The following is a 23053-nucleotide window of genomic DNA, read 5'->3' on the forward strand; positions in this document are numbered from 1 at the left end:
GGAAAGACAAGAGAATGACAAAGGCAAACAGAGGATGAGAGGAGAAGAACCAATAGACAGCACTTTAGAAAGGATGATCGTTGTACTCCGCATGCACAATGAAAGGCCTTGCAAGCATAGCACCTTCAGAGGGGCGTTTCGGGCCTCTGGGAATTCTCTTTCATCTAGCCGCTCCCAGCGCTGAATAAACTGCTGCACAATCGGGTTCTCAGGGTTGACTATCTGAAACCCTGAAATGTTGGCTCCACCGGCGAAGACTTTGTCCAGGCTCACATTAGAAAATCCCTGAGACGAGACAAAAGAGAAACGGGGGAGGATGAGACTCATGTAACTTGTTTTTCTTTGAGGTTTTTTAATATAACCCGGGGCAAAGCTCCACAAAATATTAGCAGCCATTCTGGCAGCGCGCAAGGTGCATTTTATTAAGGATCCTGTGCTGTCGGAGAGAGCAGCATGTGTTTGCAATTACACTGAAGCAAATGTTTCTCTTCACACTTTGCGGTGGAACCTGAATTCATTTTCACATACACAAGCAGCCAGAAGATACTTTAGAGTTTGTGTCATACCATGTAGAGTCTAAATTTTTTACTTGAACCAACTGGCCTAGTTTCATTCAGAAAGCCTTACCATGTTAAAAAACAACAACAAAAAAAGCCCCCCTAACACTTTTTAATGCATTTTAAAAACGTACGCTGCACCAGCTGCCTTTAAATTTCCTTCTTGACCCTGGAGCTATGACAGTTATTTCTTTTTATGGTCAAATCACTGTTTTTTAAGTGCAGAATTGTGTCATGTTGTGCAAGGACACGAGTCTGACTGCTGCATAATCACATCTTCTAAACTCGGAGAAATGGCAGCAGGAGATCAGCGAGTGAGAGCGGGGCCGGCCTTTCACTTAAAAACGCTCATGCTAATACCAAGGCTAAATGAACATTACATTCCCGAGAGTGAAGGGAAAAAATATGGCTGCCCTCCAAGGATCGTTAAAAAGGTTAAATCCTGTTTATTTATTGCTAAGGATGCTCACTGATATTCAAATATGACTGTATACTGAAGCAAAATTGCAATGTAGTGTGACTGCTGGACTGTGATTTATAAAGCATGAGGCACAAACATTGAAAGCCTTATATATATATATATATGTAGAGAGAGAAAAAACTATATACAGTCCTATATAAAAGCCTTTAATCCACTTATTGTCCATGCACATTTGCGCCCAAGGCTGAGACTTAGACTCCATGCAGAAAAAAAGCTGGTGTCCCCCTCCCCACACCCCCCACCCCAGGGGAGCAGCATAGTTATTACTCACAAGATTGGCCAGAATGTAGTGGTAACCACGGCTGTTCTTCCCCAGGGTTACAACCTATGGGAGAAAAACATCGATACAGTAAACCACCCATGAGATGAGAGTTAAGAGCCAGGGCTAATGTAAGTGACTACAGCAATCACAGTAAACGCGGCGGCATCCCGTGAGCACGCAGGATGCCGCCACAGACGTTTAAACAAAGCAGATCTTCTAAGGAATAACACGGAAGGGGCACTGTTGGGGGGGGGGTTCATTAACGTGGAATTGATAATGAGAGAGAAACAGCAGCAACGTGGAACATCCTTGATCGCTTTTAAGTCATTCACGGCGCTGGGACGTGAGTCCTCGGTAGCTGCTGGACAGAAGGTAGAAAGATGTTTCAAAAGAATTTGTAGCGAGAGAGTAAGATGTAGATCTCTCCCTGCTTTGAAAATATCACACCTTTGGAGCATAACAGCATGTTTCAACCCACACAGTTTGTCTGAAAATAGTAAGTGGTGTTCTAAGCCATTCCATCACTGTGGTACTAACCATATGCTGTCTTTTATTCTAGATTTTCTTCATCTTTTTTTTCTTTTTTGCTCTGGCCCTGCAGATAAATCCAATACTGAAACTCTAAACAGCTCTGGCTTGTCTGTGCATTACATGCTGGACAGGTTTTTTCAGTCGGACCTCGTGAGGTCTGTTATTTAGTTTGCAGTCTTATGCGGATGGACTTCTGAGTGGCTGCCATGCAGAAAACCTGTCAACCATGTCTCCGTTTTCATCTGCGCTCTACAAACAGAGCAACACAAGTTTACAGCAAAATCAGCATGTTTGCACATGTTCTGGCTCCGTTGCAAAAGCAAACTGTCAGTTTATCATCTGTTTGTGCATGCGTGTTCGGCTGGGGACGTTGGATATTTGTTACAGTGGGTCGTTTATGACATTCCCACAGAGCAGGAGAGAGTGATGCAAAGCACTCTTGCATCTACACATTTTGGCACAAAAAAATGTCTTTGGGGAAAAAAAAAAGGGAAACAGTTTCTCCTGCTTTAAGTATAATTATAGCATCATTTTAACTAACCTATGTGCATGACCTATGTAGCGGTAGCAGTAGGAAATGATTGAACAACCTCCCTCGCTTGGACTGAGCATACTCAAAAATCAAACAGACCACTCGTCTCCTTGTGGACATTTGAAGGTTGCCCACGAAGGGAAGAGACATCTTTAGTGTTTTTCACAAACTCACAAAGCCTTTCACTCATGCCATCAAGCTGCTTGGGTGGGTCTGACAGCCTCCCCATCATTAAGGCTTTAAACTTCCACCACTGCTGAATGTCAGACAGACAAGAACAAACCAAAGAAAAGTGAAATAGAAACAAAGGGGAAGTGAGCTGATTATGATGCAGAAATAGCCAGAGACGACTGTTAGAATCCATCAATCTCCTTCTAATGATTAAGTGACACAAAGCTTCATGAAAATAGCTCTCTGCAACACTTTTACTGCAGTGAAATCACAGCGAGACAGATCAGGATAATTCTTCACGAGCCAATTTGGACTCTTTGCACTGCTGCATTTTCGCTGGACAAACCAAGTGGCTCCACTTTCCTTCACTGTGTGCTAACCTTGACTCTGGCCATAAGCCTCATCACACCTGCTCAGGAACTGGGCAAAGAAAGACCTCACCACCTGCCTGCAACCTAGAGCTCGCAGCCAGTCTGGCAACGGCTACAAGAGGCAACCTTGGGATGGAGCACAGCGAGACATTGATGACAGAGACACACAGAACCTCCAGCCAGAGTACACAAACCTTTCCCCTCAACCTCTTTAATTAGGCAGACAGCAACACCCTCAGCTGCTCCAGGTGACATGGACAGATTTCGTTGTTAAATTAAACGTTCTTTTTAAAAGTCCTTTTGATATTGCAGAATTTATACACACAATACTTCAGCTCAGTGAAAGAGGATGTTCTGAAAGTTAATTTTATTATGACCACCTTTACTCTTCGTCTTCTTTTTTTTTAAATCCTGTGCTATCTGGGAGCTTTTACAAACAGAATTATGATAACACTGCTTTGCTGAACACATTTTGCTTTTCCAAAATCAGCTCTATAAATTCTCTATAGGCTCTTCTTGTTTAGGGTTTATCTGATTATTTCTTTATTTCTATTCATGTTATTTCAGTTATTACATTATATGTGGTATACAGTATAACAATGTCGAAGGCAGGAAAGGCTGGAGGAAAAATAAAAGGGAGGTGGTGGGGGGGGACGTAATAGGGGGTTAGAGTACAAATAGAAATGCACAATGTTTCGCCAACTGCCACTGTGTGTGAAAATGCACAGGTACATACATCAGCAATCTTCTTTTGGTGTGTGTGTGTGTGTGTGTGACAGAGAGAGAAAGAAAGCGAGAGTGTGTCTTTGTTACGAAATATACTTGAAAATGAGGGTGGGAAGCCTCAATCAGGCCATTTGCAGCCCCCAAGAGTACTGAAGATGTAAGGCCACACTCTCAGGCCTCCCAGAACCGCTCAGTACCTGGCAGAGACCGCCCCCTGCTTCCCCGACATGGAAGAGATCCAAGCCACCCCAAATCACCAAGGGAGTGGGTTAATGACCATGTCAGCTTATCCAACCACACGCTCTGGGGGGTAGCAGCATCCAGTGGAGAGTGGTGGAGAGGGTGAACACCTCCCTTGATGACTACAGTGACATTAAAAACAAGGAGCAGGTCACCAGCCAGCAGAGGCACATGATGGGGTCTACCCACTGAGACCTACGTGACCCACAACCCTCTGTCTTGTTTCTTTATGTTGTTATGGGTTCTCAATAATGACACCGTTACTTGAAGAGAAGGCTTTTTATACTTTGGAGTGTGGATATCAGTCCAAAGTCTTGGGGCTGATCTGCACGCTGAGCCACAATAACAGCCATCTATTCAATTACAACTACAGTTGCTCCCTCACCTGGGCACCCCACCCCACCCTATGGGCCTGCGGGCACCCACGAGCCGCCAAGGCACAGACCAGAATTCCCAGTGTGGGCCAACCCATCTCACACAGCGAGTCTGCCAAAGGGGCACAGACCAACCCCACACCACACTGGTTAAATGCTTTCTCTAAATCTAAAGAGACAGCAGTGGTTTCTAATTTGTTGATAGAGCAATAGTTCATTATATTTGTTAGTCTACAACCACCTTTATTTTTCAGCCAGCTCTCTCCTAAGAAACCTTTCTTGTAATTTCTTTAAGTAGCCTTCAGTATTCAATCCATGTATGCTTTTACTAAGTTAGTGCTGTGTTTGGAATCATTGTCCTGCTGAAAAATGAAGAAAATTAGATGCTTTCCAGATGGTATTCCAAAATCCTTTTCAGGTTAAATGCTTTTTATCAATTTAACAAGATCTCTAACATCATTGGCTGAAATAAACCCCCAAACCATGACAGTACCTCCACTGTGTTTACGTATGGCTGTAGAAACTCACTGTTTATCTCCAGAGATCCTCTATATATATTGGTGAACTTATTAGTGTACATATTTTTTGAAACAAAAAAAAATTAAATGTAGATTTTTCACTCTATAAGACTTGTTGCCACTGATTTTTGGTCCAATTCAAACTTTTCTCCCTGTTCTGTCCTCTCCTAAAAATTTGCTTCCTCTCCTAAAACATTGTGTATCTATGGATAGTATGTCATTTAAAGATCAATAAAAAGCCAAATACCATTTCAGAATATTCAAAGGTTTCTATTAAAGATAAATAAAATGGTTCATAAAATTATAGCATCTAAGATAAACATAATGGTAAAAATTATTTTGAGGAGCCAAATGTGAAACTAAATATCACTTTATTGTTTTCAGCACAGATTTACATAAAAAGTGTAGGCAGGTGAAAGAGTTAACAATTGATTTAAATATATACATGTAAAAAAGAATTAATTTAACTAAATCCACCTACCAAATTCTGCAGATAGTTTTAACAAATAGGTTACAGTGTATTAATTAGTGAGTTTTAGAGGTGTTGGTAGATGATTTGCTGCTCAACTTTAATCAGGGCTAGCTCTTTCACCTGCCTACACTTTTTATGTAGATCTGTGCTGAAAATAATATGGTGATATTTATTGTCACATTTGGCTCCTCAAAATATTTTCAACTGTTGTTTACCATTATTTTTAGCTGCTATGGTTAAACTGCTATCATTTTATGAACGGTTTTATTAATTTTATCTTTAATAGACACCTTGAAATATTTTAAAACTGTGGGGTTTATAATATTCTTTGGGTTTTTGATTATTATCTTTAGAGGATGTACTGTCCATACAAGCCCACTAGCCAATTATTCCATGTCCCAGTGACACTGAAGAGAAGTGTGCTTGGTGTGTCTCCCCCTTCAGTAATTCCTCTTTTTAGTACACTTTACCCCTTCCACATCGATCCACTAGCTGGTCCCACAGCCATTTGTTCTGCAGCTGAAAGAAAGCCTGCATTTTGCAGACTGCAGTTTTCTTTAAAGCCTGACAACTAGGGTGACCTTGACTTTACCCTCATCCAGTCTCTGCCTGCTTCAGACCTCCCAGACAGAGAGCCCTAAATGCAAAACTACACCTACACGTTTCTAATAAACATCTTCCTCCAAATTTGACCTTTCCAGTGCAGAGTTTGCCACACAACACACGAAGAGGCAGGAGGAAAATGATAGGCTCCCCAGAGTTTGTAAATATCATACCATTCACTGCGAGGCATATGAAAGACAAGCAAATAATGATGCAATAGTTTTTAGCCTCTCTCTGAACTATGGAAACCCAGAATCCAAAGCACCATTAAACTCATAGGGCTTCATAAAATTAATCTTTACTGAGTCTTCACAGTTTAACAGTTGGCTGATTATTCTTTAAATTTTAATTTTTAAGATTAGTGAAAAAAAAGTAATTGAATATCTTGTTTTGTTCAACTCGTTTTACCTCAAAGATATTCCACTAGAAAGAATACAAAGACAAACAATTTTGTTTGATTTAACAATCAATCACTATTAGAACGGAAGATAATTTTCCATCAGTCTACTAATCTATTTGCTGTAATTGTTACAGATCAGTGTTTTAGTAAGGAATGTCCAGGAAGAGGTTCAGTCGGCACAGCTTTCTTGCAAGGGTCAATGCTCCATCAAAAGGACATTTAACACCAATGATATGAAATCATTGGTGTTATTTGTGAGTTGTGTCATGTGTGATTTGTGCTTACATATATTTTGAAGTAATCTATATTTTTACTCTAAAGCCAAGGTCAGAAACAGGTATGTTTAAAGAAACAACAGTCTATGAATATTAATACTTTCACTGCAACTCACTTTGAGTGATAATGGCTCCATCGCTGTGCTATGACTTATAATACTAAATGTCAGTCCTAGTAAGTCTCATACAGTGAAAGCTAAGATGTGTGTTTTCAGTCTCCCCTTTGGCTGCTGAGTTGACATTAGCTAACATTTAAAATTCATAGACTGAAAGGCTGCAGCTCATGGTGCTCAAGATGCTGATGTGATATGCCTAAAGGTGTTTTACTCTACGCTAATGTCAGATCTTTGTTTCTTGGTTTTTTGTTAGTCTGTTGTCACCAGAATGGACGCTCAAGACATTTCTTAAAGCAAAAATTTAAAAAAAAAGAAACAATATTTGTTTGTTTTTTTCAAGCTTCATACTGCTAACCTTAGTTTGGCTCTTTGCAAGCATCTGCACGGACAGCATGCTAACGCAAAGCTAGCCAAGAACCCAGAGTGATGTTAAAGTTGAGTTTTTGCCGACTCCAGCCCAGCAGTCAAAGTCTGATCTTCAACAGGTAACACAGGCAGTGATGAGCAGTCAGGTTTGTAGCCTCCATTTTTACCTGTTCATGTTTCTAAAGTAGAATTACTGTGGCGATCGCTTTGAAGTCTCTTTTCGACTGGTTTTCATTTGTTGGCTCTGTTCAAACATAAATACTAAAAGAAGGACCCCATGTGCGGTCTCATTAGGTCAGGGATTTGTGTTGGTGTGTAGGACTAAAGATTATACTGTTAACTGGTAATTATGAGACAGCGCCCTTTACGACATTTTATGGAGTAATAAGAAAGTAATGTAATCAGTGTTACTTTTAAGAAAACTGTGGGTGTAATAATTATATTTGTTGATTAACGACCCTAACACTGGTACTGAGCAGAGTTCTCAAAAGAATGGATTCTTGGACACTAATTGGTACTGAAATCTATTATTACATTAAATACCCATTAGCAAAAGTATTGATGGCAGCTAATTGCAAGAACAGTAGCACAGCAGCTTGGTGAATCAAGAGGGACACCCTGGGCTTCATGAAGAGTTTCATAAGGTCAGTAAAGCTCTTCTAAATAACATTCAATTTTTTAAACTTATCATATACAGGGAGTGCAGAATTATTAGGCAAGTTGTATTTTTGAGGAATAATTTTATTATTGAACAACAACCATGTTCTCAATGAACCCAAAAAACTCATTAATATCAAAGCTGAATGTTTTTGGAAGTAGTTTTTAGTTTGTTTTTAGTTTTAGCTGTTTTAGGGGGATATCTGTGTGTGCAGGTGACTATTACTGTGCATAATTATTAGACAACTTAACAAAAAACAAATATATACCCATTTCAATTATTTATTTTTACCAGTGAAACCAATATAACATCTCCACATTCACAAATATACATTTCTGACATTCAAAAACAAAACAAAAACAAATCAGCGACCAATATAGCCACCTTTCTTTGCAAGGACACTCAAAAGCCTGCCATCCATGGATTCTGTCAGTGTTTTGATCTGTTCACCATCAACATTGCGTGCAGCAGCAACCACAGCCTCCCAGACACTGTTCAGAGAGGTGTACTGTTTTCCCTCCTTGTAAATCTCACATTTGATGATTGACCTCAGGTTCTCAATGGGGTTCAGATCAGATGAACAAGGTGGCCATGTCATTAGTTTTTCTTCTTTTATACCCTTTCTTGCCAGCCGCGCTGTGGAGTACGTGGACGCGTGTGATGGAGCATTGTCCTGCATGAAAATCATGTTTTTCTTGAAGGATGCAGACTTCTTCCTGTACCACTGCTTGAAGAAGGTGTCTTCCAGAAACTGGCAGTAGGACTGGGAGTTGAGCTTGACTCCATCCTCAACCCGAAAAGGCCCCACAAGCTCATCTTTGATGATACCAGCCCAAACCAGTACTCCACCTCCACCTTGCTGGCGTCTGAGTCGGACTGGAGCTCTCTGCCCTTTACCAATCCAGCCACGGGCCCATCCATCTGGCCCATCAAGACTCACTCTCATTTCATCAGTCCATAAAACCTTAGAAAAATCAGTCTTGAGATATTTCTTGGCCCAGTCTTGACGTTTCAGCTTGTGTGTCTTGTTCAGTGGTGGTCGTCTTTCAGCCTTTCTTACCTTGGCCATGTCTCTGAGTATTGCACACCTTATGCTCTTGGGCACTCCAGTGATGTTGCAGCTCTGAAATATGGCCAAACTGGTGGCAAGTGGCATCTTGGCAGCTGCACGCTTGACTTTTCTCAGTTCATGGGCAGTTATTTTGCGCCTTGGTTTTTTCACACGCTTCTTGCGACCCTGTTGACTATTTTGAATGAAACGCTTGATTGTTCGATGATCACGCTTCAGAAGCTTTGCAATTTTGAGACTGCTGCATCCCTCTGCAAGATATCTCACTATTTTGACTTTTCTGAGCCTGTCAAGTCCTTCTTTTGACCCATTTTGCCAAAGGAAAGGACGTTGCCTAATAATTATGCACACCTGATATAGGGTGTTGATGTCATTAGACCACACCCCTTCTCATTACAGAGATGCACATCACCTAATATGCTTAATTGGTAGTAGGCTTTTGAGCCTATACAGCTTGGAGTAAGACAACATGCATGAAGCGGATGATGTGGACAAAATACTCATTTGCCTAATAATTCTGCACTTCCTGTATGTTAACCTGGCCAGCCAAACGTTAGATGTTTAACTATTAGCAATAAACCACATTAACATTTTATAAGTTATAAAAGTATAAAAGTAGTCAGTAAAGTTCTTCAAATTAAAATTAAATTACTTAACTGTTATCATAGGGTGACCAAGTCCGGGTTTTCCTATAGGGCTATAGAGAACCCATATGTGTGACGTCATCCCCGAGCTGCTACTTTGTGAGTTGTTGTTCAGCGCTCACAGACGGGACAGACAGCGCACAGGAGCGCCTGGTGATGTTTGAAAGATGCCAAAGCGCAAATGCAGCTTTTCAGACGAACTGCAAAAGAAATTTCCCTCGTACTGTCCCGGTACTGGTAATTTTTCTTATACAGATGAGGCCTTACTTTTGTACCATTATTTAATTCCAGAGGTTTTTAAGTTAATTATTTGCCCTTGTTGACTTGTAAAAGCCTATATGACATTTTTTGTTTCACCATTCATTAACCGCACAGAGAAGGCATCGTTTACATATGTTAAAATTTTCGTTAAGCAAACAGTATTATTAAAGTTCTTCATGACTGGGCCAAGTGTCCTCTTATGCATTAACCTGCATTTTATAAGTTATCAATATAGGAGCAGCTAGCAACTTTGGCTAATTCACAAAATGTTAACATGGGAGCTAGGCAGCAAACATTATTTTCCTGGGTACTGGTTTGAAATTCTAGTGCACAGAAATATCAATCATTAGTGTTTTTTAAATATCACAACAATACAAAGTAGCAAACCGTCTTTGGCTAATTGAACATACAACTGTTTCCAATGCAAATTTTAACAAACTTTCTTGGCATAGTTTGACTATAGTTTAGAACTGTGTATGAAAATCCCTGTAATTCCTATTGAGCCCAATCAATTAAAGCTGAAAGTCTGAGCTTCAATAGCATCTTAATTGCTTAATTTCAAATCTATTGTAGTGGTGTACATGGCCAACATTGTGAAAAGTGTGGCACTGTCCGTTGTACATTTCTGGACTTCATTGTATAATCTTGCGACTGTAGAGATTCCTAAGTGTCCCACTTCAATTAGGATGGGGCAGAAGGCTGAATTTTAGTTTTATATGCTTTGATGTAAAAGGACTTTCGCCTTTTTCGAACTCCCATTTTTTACTTCAAGGCGCTTATAGAAGTGCTTTTAGTGGAGCACTCTCTAATTAACAGCAAATAGCGGCTGTGGCTGAGACGCTTTTCTTGGCGGCCGTGATATATGCCCCTGAAGTGTTGGCCTTCCCCCAAATGCGGAACGTTTTAGAAACACCTGACTCATATTCAAATGATTATGTCTATCATTGCGCTGAGATACAAGAACTACTTAGAGTTGATACCTTGGGAGGAAGAAATCATTGGAAACGTAGCAGAGACAGCCGCATGCTTGTGTGCCAAAACTTTAAAGGAGAAAGATGGCTTACTCAGTTTTTATTGAAAATGAACGAGGCAATTTCACATGACTGATAAGGTGAAAGGGGCTCCTCTGGTTTATATATTGCAATATTATACACTGTATTCTCACACAGTTATAGCAACATGTTCAAATCTCACAGTCACAGCGCCCGGGTCTCAGCCTCTCATTCATTGGTTGAGTCAGCAGGTCACATTCTTTTTAATGATAACACTTTAATCCCATTTAATTCTATAATCACAGTTAATAAATGGCCCTCAACACCTAAGGTTGGTGTAAGGGATTTGAAAGCAGCACCTAGCTTTACATCAAGCAACATGGGGGCAACGAGCTGATGTTGAGATCAGAAGTGTCTTTTATATCAGTGGAGAGATTAGCTTGCTTTCTTAGCAGTTTTCTCAACGATGTGTAATCAAAGGGCGATGACTGCAAGAGAGGGATTAACGTGGTGTTTTACTTGTAACTCGGAGATTGCCAGAGTGCATTTATTCAGATTTGGTTTTTCCTCCCATTCTTTAATACCTTCACTCACATCCATGTTTGCCAGCATGTCACAATATGTCATCCCTGGGTTTTCACTGAGTCATCTGCAACATTGATTGAGACTCTTCTGTTTATTGCTGACAGCCTTCTTTTATATGCTGCTGGCGATCTGTCATCCATTCTCTCCCTCTCCCACTACTTCTTATCTCCCATGGTAAAACGTCCTACCCTTTTCTTAAATTCGATATCATGCAAAGACTTGAGATTCTATAATACATCGAACTGCTGGTTTTCTCAGAACTCTCTATTGGAGAGGGGAGAAACGGATGGACAATCTCCAGTTCTCCATGGGGAGGCAATGTGGCCACCCTTAATTCCTCTACAGGCAGCAAAATGTTGTTCTAACAAATCCCCAAATGCACCTACTTTTTTTCTTGCTCTTTCAGTGAATCCTTTTTGCTTTTTATTGTTTTTTTTTCCTGTATGAAAATGCAGCTTTGTGGCTGGCAGGGTGCTCACTGCCAGCCTGTCTTTGAACAGCTTGCTTGCCCTGGGCCTGTCCAAGATGCCATTGTCTGTCTGTGTGTGTGTGTGTTGTGTTTTTTTTAAATTTTATTATTTTGTTCTTTTCTTTCCTGTCTGCTTGCCCGCCTGTCTCTCTTTACACTAGTGATGAGCAAGTTGTTGCCTCTAAACAGACTCCAGTGCAGAAATCCCAGGAGAAGAGGCAGCCAGCAAGGAGCACAGAAACTGATACATGTACGAGCAATCTCACTGATGAATCAGATTAGGCATGACAACACATACAGTCAAGTAAACAAGCATACACTCAGAGGCTGCAATACATACACTCACTTTTAAAAGCCACCAGTGGTAGCAATACAGAGATGATCGCTGTTTGTTTACAGGGCTCCTTTAACGGTATAAATATTTTGGTTCATGTATGCTATCATAAACCTAGATGGTTCAATGAAACACATTGATTGGATATGTTTAGGAGAGCAGAGCTGGCAGAGGGTCTGATATTCTAGTCATAAGGAAAGATTTGCCATAGGGTTAATTTATCTGCAGTGCAGTATTGATGGAGAAGTCCTATAGACGATAAATCCTGAGTGGTTGTTACAGCATAAAATGATAATGGCCCGGGCGTAGCATTCTCCGCAGCATCTCAAAACAAATTTGTAGGGACGCTCAGTCAGCTCTCGTACGAGTAAACAAAACTTGGCCTGATGCAGCAGTATGCAAATACTTCTCTTATGAAGCTTTTACATCATGTCAAATGAAAAACGAAGGGAATAAAAGAAAGGTTCAGGTGGGTGGGTGGGCGCCAACCACAGAAGAGGCACATTCTGTTTTGTGTTTGTCTGTAGAAACCTCCATTTAAGAACATGGTAGGTGAACTAAAGCAAGCCAATTAATTGATTATGATTCTAGAAGGGAACCATGACCACTTAAATAACAATTTAATCATAGTAATTTGATCAAGAGAGAAGAGAAAGCCTTCTACCTTCTCAGCATATGTTCAGTTTTATTGCAAGGCTTCTTAAATCTTGTAAAAAGCACTCAGGATGACCTCGCTGTTGAAAAATGCTATATACAGAACCCACGCTTGCCTTGGCTTTTTATATAGTTAGCTATTCAGAAGAATAACATAAGAACGTTTTACTAGATGGTTATTCATCGTACAAAGAGTAGTGGTCTACAGTCTCCTCTAAATTACAAATTATTTTCTTTTAAAGGTAAACAGCTAACCTGCGTGTTTACTGTGCTTCTGTACAGCTAGTGGTAATACAATTTGCAAAGCTGATACCTGAATGGAACTGTGCACACAGAGATCTTTGACTTTCACATTATAACTGCTTCCCACGGCTGCTTTTCTTCAGACAATATGTTCTTACCACACCGATGAGTTATGCAAGCTAGCCCTGAACTGTAGTATATTTTACTACGGTATCTAGTTGTGAATGGCACAATATACTGTACCTGAAGTATCAAGTATGCATAATGACCGATTTTTAAAAACTTTGTTATGACTGTGCAATTGTAATTGTGATGCATTAGCATTTGAGCAGCAGTCTAATTACTTGATAGTTTATTTCGCTGTTCATTTATATTAAATGAAAAATTCTAAAATACAGAAAAGAAGTAACAATAACTATAAAAACACCCGAATATCTATTATATCTAATTTTATTTAAAAGTACAAAGTTAACACTTTTTTCAAGGTATTTTTTTTTTAAGTTTAGGGATGCATAAAATATCTGTACCATACTGACATTTGGAAGTTGAATAACTATACTAGATCGAACCAGCAGAGCGTTCACAGGCACTGTATCAAAAGCGGTGTTAATGAAGAGCAGCACAGAGGTTTCTCTTTCTGTGCAACAATTGTGCAAGCTCGTCACTTTCCCATTGCGATAACGACACTCCACGAACATCATTGTCTGCTTAAAGGAAGAAAAAAAAAAATCCATTCAGCAGTGGGATTACTCAGACTGAAATCATAAAACTAAGCCACCGAGCTGATTCCCATTTCCCCCAGCAATCAGCTAGCTGGATCTGCTCTGCGTCATGATCCTCTCTCAACAGGCACTGACCTTGATGGATTGGAGCAACATTATGACACGCAGACACCAGTGCCTGCACACCGGTTCTGTTCGAACTCAGCCACCAGTCTGCCACAGATTAAACTCTATCTGTCGACAATCATTGGTTAATAGAACTACTACAGCAGGTAGAAGCAGCGGGTTTTACCACATAGCAGACAGTGGGTGCCATTTTTGGCATGATTGCCCCCGTGGGAGACGGTCCATTCCTGTTTCAATGTATAATGGCCCGATAGGAGGCAGCTGCAGAGTGAAGTCCAGCAGCTTCCCTGAATGCCTCATGACTCATCTATATTGGCAGAGCTAGCTGGATTATTTCAATTAGCTCTAACAAAAAAACAATCCCACGCTGAGATTGTCACTGAAACAAGGGGCAAAACTGAGCACGCTGCTGCTTTGAAGGTTAGCTTCTGCAAAAGCTACATTTTTCCCCTCTTTGTAGAAAAAAAAAGCCAAGGCAGAAAAATGAATGATGATGATTATCGTCGCGTGTTGAGGAGGAAAGAGCTCAACATAAAAAAGAAAGAAAAAATCATTAACGGGAACAAAGACAGGAACAGAATAACATCAAACAGATTACTGCCCCGCATCCTTATTATTGTTTACAGGGAGAAAGCAATTAAAAACGCAACCATTAATATGCCTCACACGTGATGTGCAATGAGTGTTCTAAGCTTTTCTTAAAAGCTGAAGCATATTCCAGCACTTTGAACGGAAACGTATTTCGATATAGTCCCAGAATTGTAAAGGGAGGAAATTTGCAGTTCAAGAATTAAATTAGACACAGCAAATTATTACTAAAAGCTATTCTGTTTTAAACTATGACTCTGGGATCAAATTAGATTCATAAAAAACAAGTGAAACTAACAGTCATTGAGGGGATATTGTGAGGCAAAGAGAAGCCAATATCTAAATGAATGTTAACGAGCAGAATCCAATTCAGGAACTGATTGCCTTATAAGCAGGCGGCAGCAGGCAGGGGTGCAGGCTGGAGAGGAGCAAGCGAGCAGAGGAGATGCATGGCATAATAGCCACTCATCTATTCATGGTAATTGTGTTTCCCCTACTACAAGGACTGGTGGACCTTTCATTTTCTCCTCAGGCAATGGACGTGATAGAGGAACGGAGGGGTTTTGGGTTGTTAGGAGAGGATTAAAAGGGCTGCATCATCAGTGGTCTCTTCAAATGGCTGCTCACACTCAGACCTCTCGCTACCTTGGGCTCTTGGCCAGCTTCAATACACAAAGATTTTCAAACGAGACAGCATCAGACGTTGCAACCAAACAATGCCAAATAGGGCTCTTCAAATAGGCAGGGTTGCTGCTATGTCTCATAGGCCTTAGGTGATCCCAAACTGAGTGAGTATAGGAAAAAAGAAAGAAAAAAGAAAGAAGGTTTGGTTCCAAAATTAGCTATGGTGAGTCAAACGCATACTTAAAAAACACCAGTATTAGCAAAAACCTGAAAGTCTTAGATAATAAATTATAGACGGATTAAATGTTTCTTGATTTTATCACTTCACTGATAAAGTGGAGCTTTTTCTCTGCAACTGAAAAATAAATGTGTAAAAAAGGAACACATTAATTTAAACCTGATAAAAAAAAGAGCTAAGAGGACCTGCAGAGTTCTGGAGGTTAACGCTTTTTACGCTACACATCAGTCATTCGACACTGAAACATTGGCAGCACAAAGACACAAAGATATCCCGACTGTAAGTATTATAAACAAACTACAGAGACTACATTTCCCATAATGCTAGATGTTCTGTTAACCTAGCCTGACAAGTGCACAATTTTTATTACACATAATGATCTTGCCTCTCAGCCAAAGATAACTCAAAGCATGTATTTAGATGCAACTAGTGTTCAAGAAGACTGCTAAATAAACTTTGGTATATAATAAAATAAGTCCTTTTAATATCTGCTGTTTTAGTCTGCTACTACTGCAAGCGAAAAAAAAAGGACTTGAGGTAGAGTGTAAGTGTAGGCGGTGATATAATGAGCATGCCTATACACTGAGGCTCAGAGGCTCACCTGCTCTAATATAGTGTTGATCCTATCCACCTCGCAGTCAATCACATAGCGCTTCTCCTGCCTCCTGTCCATCTCCTCAATGATGCGCTTGAACTCGGCTGCGTCCGTTGTGCTGCTAACAGAGCGAGCGGTCACCTGCCAGTTGTTAGCGACTGCTGCCTCCATGATGGCCTGCAGTATGGAGAAACCTACAGGGAGAGAGAGAGTGAGAGCGCGTAACTCAGAGGATTAAACAAAAAAATCGACCAGCACACATCAAGAGTTATGCAGAGCCGAGTGGCTTCTAATTTATTCTGGAGAGGTTTTTGCTTGAATCCAGAGGTTAAAGGCCATCTCATTACAATCTAAAATAGCATTACAAAGTCTGCAAGCCCACTAAAATATTTTCTAGAGTCTAGACTTTGTGTGCCTGTGTGTATGTGTGTTTAATTCACATTTGCATATTGACAAGGCAGTATCATAATGAAGTGAAAGGACAGGAATCGTATCTCCATATTATTAAAAGATCAGTGGGTGATGTTATTGCACTTGGCATCAATTAAATTATGGCATTTAGCTCAGCCACATGTTAACTTTGACAGTGCGGTGAAACACATTGCAGCCTGTGTCTCCTTGGAGGATCCTGCCAACTCATTTTAAGATAAAGACAATGAAAGATTTATCCAAGCCAGTGGTAGCAAGTGATCATTATAATACTAGAAGAATGGAAAATGAGCCCTTCTAATGATTAATTCACACATGAAATATTTTCATTTAACAGAGTGCTCAGAAACACTATGGTCAAATCACATACCACACAATGAATAATGTAACCATATTTCTGGAGGGATAGATTGCATGTAGGACAAGCTGAAATAAAAATGGCTTAAATCGTCTCCAGTGTATAACAAATGGGCATGAACGTGATGAAGATTGTGAAAATCAAACATCATTAGGCCAAGCAGAATGCAGTCATAACATGTGCAATAAGCTTATTTTTCAAATTTTTTTATAATATTCACATGATCTGTCATGTGCGTAGCTGATACAGAAAGGGAAACAAGGAGAAAAAATAATCTTTCAGCAACAGCATGCCCTGGCAAACATGTAGACAAATATAGATTTTGTTTCTGTGCAACATCATCACAGCGATGTTGGGGGCAAAAAGTAACTCTTCAAGGCAGCGGAGCCAGGCTCCAAAGCAGAGACAAGGATGAAAAAAAAGATGGATGGGAAATGTTAAATAATCCAAGGGAATCATGTGCCTATGCTAAGAACAGAAGAGGAATATGAACCCAGACCACTAAATGAATTCCTGTCGGTCCTAAAGCCAGCAAGGTTCTTTACAGTGCTTGGACCCTTATTCTCAATATGGTTAATCCTTTGGACATATCCCAAACTTTAGCTTTTGTACACAAAGACAAACAACATAACTGTATGCACATCAGCATTCTCACATTACAAAGAATAAGTTCATTAATATAATTTATGGTCAGAATTACCGAGGCTTCTTGTATCATCAATAACAATCCCAGATTTAACTGACTATCACAGCTAGCTAACAGCCCATGTTGCTTCTTTTTATAATTAGTTAGTGTTTATTTTGTTGGCTTAAGTTTTGTTTTTGGTGCTATAAACATTAAAACATTATTGAATTGATTTGAACTCAATGCCTACAGTACCTTATGTCTGGTACAGCATGCTTACAGGAGTTATAGCAGGTCGAGAAGTATGCTAACCTGCTAACTTTCAAATTAGCTTCTGCACACAAAGACAAACAACATAACTGTATGGGCATAAGCATTCCCACCATTACAAAGAATAAGTTCATTGATATAATTTATGGTCAGAATTACCGAGGCTTTTTGCATCATCAATAACAATCCCAGATTTAGCTGACTGTCTCACAGCTAGCTAACAGTCCATTTAGCTTCTCTTTATAATTAGGTTTAGTGTTTACTTTTTGGCTTAAGTTTTGCATTTGACACTGTAAACATTTAAACCTTATTGGATTGATTCGAATTGAATACCTACAGTACCTTATGTTTGGTACAATATGCTTACAGCAGTTGTGGCAAGTCGAGAAGCATTCTAACCTGCTAACCTTCACATTTACTAAATTAGCAACAAACATTAACACTAAACCCATGCTACGATATTGTTAAATAAGGAAATGACAGACACACTCAACATCCAACTAAAAACATTCAAAGCTTGCTAAATTCAAACCAAGAGCATGCCAACAATATATTTTTTATAGTTAGCTTCTTTTAGCCAAACTTTGGCAGGTTTAGTGCATGGGCCACTTCATTCAGACACCTGATACTTTTGCCTGCTAAACATAATTTTACATCAATATGGAAATGAAAGGCAAACAAACAGATTCAATTTTGATATGGCATTTTAATATGAAGTCTGGAAGAAATTACAGACAACATTATTAAGAAGTCAATAACAATGTTTAACTTCAATCTGGTGACCGACTGCCAGAGCGGTTTTCTCCTTTAAAAAAACCGAGCAGACTTTGTAACCATTAAAACCTGTCTGTGGAGGCTGTTATGGAAATTGTCTGACATAATATGAAATAAGTGGGAAAAGTAAACATTTTACTTTTATTTATTTATGTTTTTACTTTACCTTTGTTATTTATTTTGAGCTATTTTTCTGTACAACTTTATCTCTGTGAACCGGCTGCAGACAGCCAACAAAGCCTGCACAGAGACCAAAGAAGCAACAACAGCAGCTCTAACAAGGAAGCCTCTTTGTGATTCACTGCATTTGTCTTCTGCATGTCTTTTCTTTTTCATTTGGTCAAGTAGCTCTCTTTTTTTTTGTTGTTGTTATTTTTTGGATTTCCACGTACTTTGAGACTACTGTACCATGTGTGTCTGTGCTCCTGGTGTGCCAACATTGCTTTAGCACACAGCCACATCTCCACCAGACGACCTTTTGGCAAGCAGTACAGCAAGTAGTGGAGACCGACACACACTGTGTCATCTGTCCATAGGAGCGGTGGCATACTGCCTAGAGACATTAAGCTGCCAGATCTCAAGGTTATGTGGCAACCTGGTTATCAGGTGAAAGGGCTCTAAGGATTCAGCTCATAGCTTATGAATGTAACCTGTAGCAAAACACAGTTTACATACTACTGTATGTAAAGAGTGAGTCTAGCTAACAGGTCTTACCAGAATTAAAGGTCAAAAACTTTACACTGTAGTGAGTTAAAAACAATATGGATATAGATGTAATTTTCTAAACTATCATCATTTTTACATGAGTGGAGCAGAGCACTCATGTGCTAAACTTCCTCAGATCTCCTTTACCTAAAGCACAAGTTACAGAGTGAAGGTTTGAATAACATGGATGCATTATTCATTTTCCTGAGGCATATGCTCACAACCTCACCAACCACAAGCCAGCTGGATAGCATGGCAGTCTTCCCGGCAATAAAAAGCTTCTCACATTAAGAGATGTCACGCAGATTAACTGGGTCAAAATGGTCTCTGTTGGTTTGGGAACTGTTGAGAAGGCTGGTAAAGGTAAAAATGCCAGTGTATCATTTACCACACGCTAATCACATTGGGTGTACGACATGCCATGCATGTGGGTTAAAATGATAGGGTGCTCATTGTTTCAGGGCTGCGTGTATGTATTTGTTTAGGGTAGTGTAATCTGTGATTCCCGTGCTCCTTGAAAGGCACAATAGTATGTCTCAGAATAATTTTAAATGTTAGAAAAACTAAATTCTCACAGCGGGAATGATTTGGAAATTTGGGCTTTACATATGCAAGGATCTACAGTGTGCTGTCCAGAAAATGAAACAAACAAAAAAAATCCTATTTTCACTTTCGAGATGAAGTGGGAAGTGAAAAACATGAATTATGCTTTTATGTGGAGGAGGGATATACTGTCAATCAGATTACAATCAAATAGTTCTTTTATTTTGAAATTGCTGATTTGTGCAGCATTTTGTCTCCCCCTCTGCCTCTGGCAAACCCTGGACTGTGTGGGAACAATTGGATTCATTTAAGATTCACAGAAGATTCCATGCCTGCCTAGTTTTACATTTGTATGGAAATTAAGAGATGGAATCTAGTGGTGGTAAATAGTCTGTCCAAAAAAGGATTAGGCCTGCTTTTTGCTGCTGTTTTCTCAAAAGTCAGCATAAAAGTTTGCATGCATTCTGATTGGGACTATCAAAAAACCGAACAGTATCCTTTGAGCGCAACTTAATCTGACAGCCCTGAGAAGACTGATAGTTCCTTCTTCATCTCCACCAGCAAGTAAATATAATAAATGTCTTTGGTACTTCATGCAGCTCTTCCAAGATTACATCAGCCACTTACCTTTCTTGGACCAGAGTCCATCTCCAGATTCAGCCAATCAGTAAATTAATCTTCCTAAAGAGCACTGGAGACCCTCATAAATGCTTTTGTTACTAATATTTATTTCCAACATGGAGAAAATCCATAAATTCTATACACCTTCCTTTTTTTTTTCCACCAACAGGAACCCCACATCTGTGTTGCATCTGAAAATGTAATGCAGTCAACTACATAAATTATGGACGACAACAACAAGGCTTCCTTATCACCACCTATAAATCCCTGCAGTACAAATCCAGCGGCATGCAGCGGCTTCTGCTGCAAATGCTCCTCGGGGCTAATCATGCCATCGAGACAGGGAGACTTTTCACGCACCGCTTGCGACTCAAACACGGCGTACAGCGTAATAAAATGTGGACAACATCTATAAGCGTGGTGACTCTAACTACACATTCAAGATACAGCCCTTTTCACAAAAACATTGGTGCACATAAACATTTTATATAACTTTTAAATACTATAGAACTGCACAACCCACCATTTCATCAGCGCTCAAATGATAGATTATAAAACACTTTATTTCATCAAAATGTCTTTAAAATTTTATCACTACTCTTATGCAAACTCATTCTTTATATATAGTTATCTGATATTTTGTTCTGTATGTATGTGGGAAATGAACCTCTGTGCTTTGGGGCTGATGAACAACAATTCTGCGTCCTCGCCCTAAAGAACAAGGCGGTGACGTTAGCCACCAGTAATGCTGCAGTGGTTTTTTTTCCACTGATAAAGTGCACGAGTGTTTCTACTATATGTTGCCAGGATACGGGCCAAAATAAATGTTAACTCTGACAAATGAATACTGCAGCAAAAGAGAAAACACACGGCTGAATTCGTCAGTGTTGAAACATCCCTGAGCGCCATATACAGGTGAGGTCAATCAGAGATGTTTCATATTTGTATAGGCCTGATTATAACACATATATATATATATATATATATATATATATATATATATATATATATATATATATATATATATATATATATATATATACACACACATATATATATATATATATATATATATATATATACATATACATATATATATATACATATATATACATATATATATATATATATATATATGTTATAATCAGGCCTATACAAATATGAAACATCTCTGATTGAGGAAAATATTATATATATATTCCAACCAAAGTCTGAATATATAGTATGATCTTTTGAATATATAGAATGAAACTTGAAAATGTAGAATGAAACCTGAATATATAGAATGAAGCTTGAATATATAGAATGATCTTTTGAATATATAGAATGAAGCTTGAATATATAGAATGATCTTTTGAATATATAGAATGAAGCTTGAATATATAGAATGATCTTTTGAATATATAGAATGAAGCTTGAATATATAGAATGAAACTTGAATATATAGAATGATCTTTTGAATATATAGAATGAAACTTGAAAATGTAGAATGAAACCTGAATATATAGAATGAAGCTTGAATATATAGAATGATCTTTTGAATATATAGAATGAAGCTTGAATATATAGAATGATCTTTTGAATATATAGAATGAAGCTTGAATATTCAATTCAATTCAATTCAATCTTTATTGGCAGACTACATGTCCATAAAAACAAGACAAGAAACACACACACACACAACTCCCCCCCCCCCCCCCACACACACACACACACACACAACACAAGGTATACCATTAAATATATATATGTATATAAATAAGTATATAAAGCATTTGTAAAAATATAAAACCATAATATACATAAAACACAATTACTTAAAATAAATCAATAAATACACAAACACTTTAACCAGTGCTTTCTGAGACTGGATGAGTAACGGGAACCACTCACTGTCGGATCTGTAAGTGCTAAAATTATACTGTTACTCGAACCATCCAGTCGTTCTCTAAAACTGAACATTAACTTTCTTAAAAGTGCTTTAAAAGTCCAGACACCCACAGCTACAAACATCTGACTGGCACTACCACTTCTAGGTATCCTGCAAAGGATTCTCATCGCATCATTATATGCAACATGCAGCTTCTGCATGCTACATTGTTTGTAGGATGACCACAATATATAGAATGAAACTTGAATATATAGAATGATCTTTTGAATATATAGAATGAAGCTTGAATATATAGAATGATCTTTTGAATATATAGAATGAAGCTTGAATATATAGAATGAAACTTGAATATATAGAATGATCTTTTGAATATATAGAATGAAACTTGAATATATAGAATGATCTTTTGAAAATATAGAATGAAACTTGAATATATAGAATGATCTTTTGAAAATATAGAATGAAGCTTGAATATATAGAATGAAACTTGAATATATAGAATGATCTTTTGAAAAAATAGAATGAAACTTGAATATATAGAATGATCTTTTGAAAATATAGAATGAAGCTTGAATATATAGAATGAAACTTGAATATATAGAATGATCTTTTGAATATATAGAATGATCTTTTGAATATATAGAATGATCTTTTGAATATATAGAATGAAGCTTGAATATATAGAATGATCTTTTGAAAATATAGAATGAAACTTGAATATATAGAATGAAACTTGAATACAGTGGGGCAAAAAAGTATTTAGTCAGCCACCGATTGTGCAAGTTCCCCCACTTAAAATGATGACAGAGGTCAGTAATTTGCACCAGAGGTACACTTCAACTGTGAGAGACCGAATGTGAAAAAAAAATCCATGAATTCACATGGTAGGATTTGTAAAGAATTTATTCGTAAATCAGGGTGGAAAATAAGTATTTGGTCACCTCAAACAAGGAAGATCTCTGGCTCTCACAGACCTGTAACGTCTTCTGTAAGAAGCTTTTCTGTCCCCACTCGTTACCTGTATGAATGGCACCTGTTTG

The 23053-nt window shown here is 38.7% G+C and overlaps 1 protein-coding gene across 6 annotated transcripts in view; it reads right to left on the reverse strand.

Annotated features, from left to right (window-relative positions):
* Positions 1–23053, reverse strand: part of LOC146677448 (glutamate receptor 3) — a 110782-nt gene that overhangs the window by 33893 nt on the left and 53836 nt on the right. For all 6 annotated transcript variants that reach the window (XR_014913738.1, XR_014913737.1, XM_085422334.1 and 3 more), the window contains exons 4-6: positions 15804–15991; positions 1310–1363; positions 124–285 (exon numbers count right to left, since the gene is read on the reverse strand). Coding sequence is in view for 4 of the 6 variants with exons in the window: in XM_085422334.1 (XP_085278460.1) it covers positions 124–285; positions 1310–1363; positions 15804–15991 (404 nt within the window). In the remaining 2 variants the exon portion in view is untranslated. The remainder of the gene's footprint in view (positions 1–123; positions 286–1309; positions 1364–15803; positions 15992–23053) is intronic.

The sequence above is a fragment of the Rhamphochromis longiceps genome, linkage group LG2 (assembly GCF_057381845.1).
Source record: "Rhamphochromis longiceps isolate RC_006_pf linkage group LG2, R_longiceps_female_GT1.1, whole genome shotgun sequence".
NCBI classification, from domain to species: Eukaryota; Metazoa; Chordata; class Actinopteri; order Cichliformes; family Cichlidae; genus Rhamphochromis; species Rhamphochromis longiceps.